At 53.7% G+C, this 6,031-nt stretch overlaps 1 protein-coding gene across 1 annotated transcript; it reads left to right on the forward strand.

Annotated features, from left to right (window-relative positions):
* The first annotated feature begins 1,608 nt into the window (after positions 1 to 1,608).
* Positions 1,609 to 4,623, forward strand: FAM43A (family with sequence similarity 43, member A). The gene has a single exon (XM_004675417.2). The coding sequence runs from the start codon at positions 2,506 to 2,508 to the stop codon at positions 3,793 to 3,795; it is 1,290 nt and encodes a 429-aa protein (XP_004675474.1). The 5' UTR covers positions 1,609 to 2,505; the 3' UTR covers positions 3,796 to 4,623.
* The last annotated feature ends 1,408 nt before the right edge of the window (positions 4,624 to 6,031 follow it).

The raw sequence follows: 6,031 nt of genomic DNA on the forward strand, positions 1-6,031 counted from the left end.
ATCCTTCAAATGTCACCACTTCTGTGAAGACTTTTCTGATTTATCTGTTCTCAACGAACTGCTTCATCTTCCAGTTTCTCATGTATTTGGGGCCTTTGTCAGGATGTATGACTCACTTCATCTTCTTGTTCGTATGCATGCCTCACTCATTAATTCAGCAACAAGTTGGGTGTTGTATGAGACACTAGGAGATACCTACGCTGAGCAGTGGAAGCCCAGAGTTGGGTGGAGTTTGTCCCTTCATAGGTCTGAGAGCTTCCTGGTGCTCCTAGTTCAGACCTGGCACCAGAAGGTACTCAGAAAAATTAGTTAAATGAAAACTCTGTACCAATGATAGAAAACTGGGCCAGAGTTCAAAGAAAGGTAAAAATTTGGCTGAGGTTGAGGGCCAGGGGATCCTTTGGAGGAACTACAATGGTTCTGAAATTAGCACCCACCACAAAAGCTGAGATTATCAGTGGACTGGGCCTGTGGGGGGGGGTGTGGGGGGGAGTGGGTCCACTGTCTTCCAGGACCAGCCTAGAAGTTTGATCATCTGGATATTTATCACACATTCCAGCTAGGTGTTTTCTTGCTTTGACTGAAGAAACAGTAGAGGCAAGTAAGTTGTGTCAAGGGCCCAGAAATGAGTTGACTAACCAAGGGTCAATCTAGGCCGCTGACTACAATTACATCGTCCAGCTAGCACAGGAAAAAGCATGAAATGTGGTGGGCATTATTTGACATTCAAATAAAAAATGTCAACTTTTTTCTATGAATTTTCATCCAAAATGATGTAATAAATGTCAACGATAAAACGACTGGTTGACAACGGAATGACTGGCCTGCCAAAGTAAACTGAATTCTAACCTTACAGAAGACTTAGAAACTGTAGGTTTCTCAGAAACTGCTCTACATGCAGACCTGACTGCAGGAGGGGATAGTGGGGTGGGGAGGCAGTGAAGTGTACCTTATTTACCTGCTCTATTTTTCAGGACAACCATCCCATAGCACTCCTCAATTTTCACCTTGTTTCTTAACTGAGGAGAAAGGGTTCCATGGTAATGGTGTGTCTTGGCATATTCTTCGCCTTTCCTGTTTTGTTTTTGTTTTTTTTTTTAATAATAAAATCCTGGTGTGTGTGTTGGGGGGGGGGGATTGTATCAACAGCATTCAGTCATTCCCAGAGAACAGTCACAGGGGGAAAAACCACTACTTTCCAAACCTTCTTTTGCAAAAGAAATTGTAGCTGCAAATCCCACCTTCCATCATATCCACCAGAAGTTTCTGGTGGAGACATTCAGTGAGCTGCAATTCAGCTTGGGGGTGGAGTTGCCTTTCCTGCCGGGTAACCCCAGGTCTCGGTGATTTTTGCAGAGAAAAGACAGGATGGTAATTTTGGGATGAATTGCCGAATTAGACTTGTTTTAGCATTAACTCTAGCAATGGCTGCAACTAGGCCCCTTTAAGAGACCAGCAACCCGCGGGGCGCCCAAGCCCGAAACGGATCCTGTCCTCAGCTTCTCCCCTGTCCCCGCGCTGCGAATGGTTTGTGCCGGCCTATATTTACCCGAGATCTTCCTCTCGGACGGCAAGGATGTGAGGCTGGTCGTCCGGCCACGTCTCGCCGCACCGGAGGGGGCGCGCTACAAAGGCGGGCAGCTGCCGGAGGGGAGCCCGGGACTGGAGTTGGACCCGACAGCAGGAGGAAGCAATGAAGTAGCGGTCGTCGCGGGAGCCGACCATGGGCGCGCCCCGTCCCCGGAGCCCCGCTCTGCCGGGACCGAGCCGGGCGGGACAGTGAGCCGGCGGAATCCAAATCCCCGGCGTCTGGCCGGCGTGAAGATGCAGTGAGCCAAGGCGCTGCTGCTGCACGGGGCCAGCCGCCGCCAGCCGGACCCACCGTTTGATCGCTCTTGGGGCAAGCAGCTGATTTTGAGACCCGACCAGCTTGTTTCCAACACCCCCTGGGGGTGGGAAGCTCTGGCCCCTCGGCACCCTAGCCGTGGAGTTTCCGCGATTTCTGGCGCTGGCCTCGGGGAGGGAGGGAGTGTGTGTGTTTGAGTGCGTGAGCGGGGGTGGCAAGGGGGGAGGACCCTCTTGACATTCCCCGCGGTTTTCCTGCAGATTCTCGCACCATCCCGGCTGCTTTTATTGGGGGCTTTTATTTATTTGCGCGCGCGCATCTCTTTTACTAAGACATTTTCCGCTCCACTCTCTCGTTTTGCTTGCCGGAGATTCCGCCCTCGTCCTTTACGGGGCTGGGGTAAATCTGTGAGTGCGCTTTTCTCTCTCCCCAGCACCCCCACTGCCGAATACTTCCATATCTTTAAAAAACCTCCAGCCCTACCTCTGTGGGGTTCCCGAGCACTATACGCTCCCACCCCCACGTCCAACCACCCGGCCACTCCCAACCGAGTTTTATTTTTCGGAATCGCCGGGCCGAGCCCAGCCGCGGCCGGTGGCTCAGCGGGCTCACACCCCGCGCTCCGCCGCCGCCCAGCTGCGCCGGGGCGCCCTCCGGAGATGCTGCCGTGGAAGAAGCACAAGTTCGAGCTGCTGGCCGAGGCGCCGCCGCGGCAGGCGGCCAAGCCCAAGGGCTACGCGGTGAGCCTGCACTACTCCGCGCTCAGTTCGCTGGCGCGGGCGTGCCCCGAAGGCGCGCTCAGCCGGGTGGGCAGCATGTTCCGCTCCAAGCGCAAGAAGCTACACATCACCAGCGAGGACCCCACTTACACCGTGCTCTACCTGGGCAATGCCACCACCATCCAGGCGCGCGGCGACGGCTGCACCGACCTAGCGGTGGGCAAGATTTGGAGCAAGAGCGAGGCGGGCCGTCAGGGCACCAAGATGAAACTGACTGTGAGTGCGCAGGGGATCCGCATGGTGCACGCGGAGGAGCGCGCCCTGCGCCGCCCAGGACACCTCTACCTGCTGCATCGCGTTACCTACTGCGTGGCTGACGCGCGGTTACCCAAGGTCTTCGCCTGGGTGTACCGGCACGAGCTGAAGCACAAGGCAGTGATGCTGCGCTGCCACGCGGTGCTGGTGTCTAAGCCCGAGAAGGCCCAGGCCATGGCCCTGCTGCTCTACCAGACGTCGGCCAACGCACTGGCGGAATTTAAACGGCTCAAGCGACGGGACGACGCGCGTCACCAGCAGCAGGAATTGGTGGGCGCGCACACTATCCCGCTAGTGCCGCTGCGCAAGCTGCTCCTGCACGGACCTTGCTGCTACAAGCCGCCGGTGGAGCGCAGCCGCAGCGCGCCCAAGCTCGGCTCGATCACCGAGGACCTGCTTGGCGAACAGCAGGAGCAGGAGCTGCAGGAAGAGGGAGACGAGCACACCGAGGGCTGCCTGGAGGAGGAAGAGGAAGAGGAGGAGGAAGAGGATGGCCATGCCGGGGTGGAGGACCCGGCGGCGGCGGCGGAGGAGGCTGAGGCGCAGCGGGCGCTGGTAGTGGCCATGCACTTCGAATGCGGGGACTTGTTAGACACGCTAGAGAGTGGCCGCGAGGAGGCGCTGGGGGGCGGCGGGGTCTCGCTGGGACCCGGGGCTGGGCCACCGCCTCTGCTCTTGGGCAGTGCCTCCGACATGAAGGCCGAACTGTCGCAGCTTATTAGCGACCTGGGTGAGCTCAGTTTTGGCAACGATGTGCGCAGCCTGCAGGCCGACTTGCGGGTGACGCGCCTGTTGTCTGGCGAGAGCACCGGTAGCGAGAGCTCCATCGAAGGCGGGGCCCCCGACGCCACCTCTGCCGGGGACCGGCCCTGTGTGACCAACAGCGCCAACCCAGAGGAACCCCCCACCGGTTGAGCTCTGTGCAACTTCCTGCGTGCCCTTGGCGCCCTACCGTGACTCCCCACTCATCATCTCCACAACCTCCCTCTCTCCCTCCCAAGAAAGGGGAACCGGGACATATGAGGCTCACAGTTCCCCCAGCCTCTCCCGGGTCAGCGCATTTGACTCTGCTTGAAGTGGGACTCGGGTTTCTCATGGAAATGTGGGGAGATGCTCGAGAGGGGGGTGGACCTCAGAAGGAGAAGGAGGTAGTCTTCTGAGGTAGGTGGTAAGGGAAGGGCCTGCTGAAGTGAGCAGAGACCTGCAGGTCTGAGGTTTCTGCCAGCCTGTTTCCTGTTTGGGGCAGCTGGGGCCTGAGTGGGAGAGGTTAACTTCCTCCCCAAGTCCCCCTAAATGGGAGGGTCTAACACTGTCACTTGTCATTTTACAGAAGAATTTGCTCTCACAATGTTTGAGGCTTTGATGCTCCAGAGTTTTTTGGTGCAAGAACTTGGGTTGTTTACCTCAGCATCAGACCCTTGAAATTATGCCAAATTCCTCAAATAACTGTTTGTGGTGAGGGGGATGAAAGAAAGTTGCATTTTGTTTACAGTTAAAGACATCTAATATCTTAAAAAGGAGTTTTCCTTTAGAAACACACCTTCCTCCTGCTCAAAAGCTCTCACTCCATGATACTGTGTGAAATATTTTTGCACTGTTGTGAAGCATTTTGACATCTTTTATTTTGTACATGAACGGTGTTCTCAGAGCTGAATGTTTATATCTTTTGCTGTGCAAAAGGGACATGTAAAATGTTGTTCAGTTGTATATACAGAAATGTGTATAAAACATTTTGTTATTTTTTAAGAGTAGCACTGCCCTGGTTCTGTTTGCACACTAATGGGGAGAGAATAAAGAGGACAATTTAACGGAACAGGTTAAGGCCTCTGGAACTGCTACTGAAAGAGCTTGGTGGAGGGGGTGGGAGAGGTGTGAACATCCCTCGGATGCTGTGGTGGACAGCCTTGGGCCTCTGTGGGCTTGCAGGTGACTAGGGAGGAGGGAAACACTTTAGGCCTAGTCTGGGCCCATTCTGGCCTGCTGCAACTCTGAGGCCAGCCTTCTCCCGCAGCCAGGTATAGCCCATATTATTGGTTAAGTTGAAGGCATGGGAGATTTTTCTAGCTTCTTTGAGTTAATTCTTGAAGATATAGGGTGAATTCTCCCCTTCGCTCTCAGATCTATGAGGTTATTTAGGGAGGAGTAACTTTCAACTTCCTTCTGAGGTTTTCCCATCTCATTCTGTGGGTCATGCTGAAAAGCAAGAGTGATGATTATACACTCGTTTCCTTCACAAGCAGCTCAAGGAACCCTAAAAAAGTCAAAGTCCCCGTGGTACTTTGAGGAGATGGATGATCTCTGTTTTCCTGGGAGGACAAGGAGAGGAACATTGCTAAGTTCCAATCATGGTCTGAGTGAGTCATGGTGCAGGTGGGTGGGTGGGGAGGCAGATGTGAGAACCCATTTCCTTCCTTCCTACGATCCAGCTTGACCCCTTGGAGGGTTGGTGTGGAGGGTGAGGCAGACAAGAGCCATTAGAGCTGGGTTTGTGTGTGTGTTTTGGGGTTGCATGCTTTCTCTGTGTTTGTTTCTGTTGTAAACTCCAAACAGATGTCTCTAGTTTGGCTACACCCGATCAGCTGGAAGTTGTAATAAGATGCCGCCAAGACTGTGCCTTCTGCAAGTTATTTGCCCCTTTGGGCCCCTTTGCTGTGTTGCAGAAATGGATCTCACCCCTGGCCTTCCCTGGTGTCCTGAGGCTACTTCACTTTGTTTTCAACATAAATATGATCTGAGCAGCTAGATCCAGAGATCCTAAGGAGTCTGGAATTCACTGCAAACACAGAGGAAGGGAGGGTGGAAGATTTTTCTTTTTAACTTATGGGAGTGCTTTACCTCTCAGATTATCTTTAGAAAAGCAAAGAAATGGATGTTTGTGGTGGGGATGGGAAATAATTACTAAACACTCAGCGTTGCTTCTTATGGGCGTGAGGACATAGTACAGGCCTTTATGTCTTTTGTAGTTGTGTCTATTCTAGTTCGGCTTGTTTGAGAGTCCCTATCCTCCCTGAATACCTCAGCTCTATGTCATGACAGTTTCGGATCCCCCTCACTCCCGCCTCCAGGCAAAGCTTGGCTGGGAAAGTCAAGCCACACATGACCAGACACACACATCGGTGTGACTTCCACATGGTTCTCACCTGATGGGAGA

This window comes from Condylura cristata, unplaced genomic scaffold (genome assembly GCF_000260355.1).
Source record: "Condylura cristata isolate star-nosed mole 26May11 unplaced genomic scaffold, ConCri1.0 scaffold00003, whole genome shotgun sequence".
NCBI classification, from domain to species: Eukaryota; Metazoa; Chordata; class Mammalia; order Eulipotyphla; family Talpidae; genus Condylura; species Condylura cristata.

Bases quoted from the DNA above. Each gene is read 5' to 3' on its own strand.
- FAM43A (XM_004675417.2), top strand. From the start codon at position 2,506: ATGCTGCCGTGGAAGAAGCACAAGTTCGAGCTGCTGGCCGAGGCGCCG.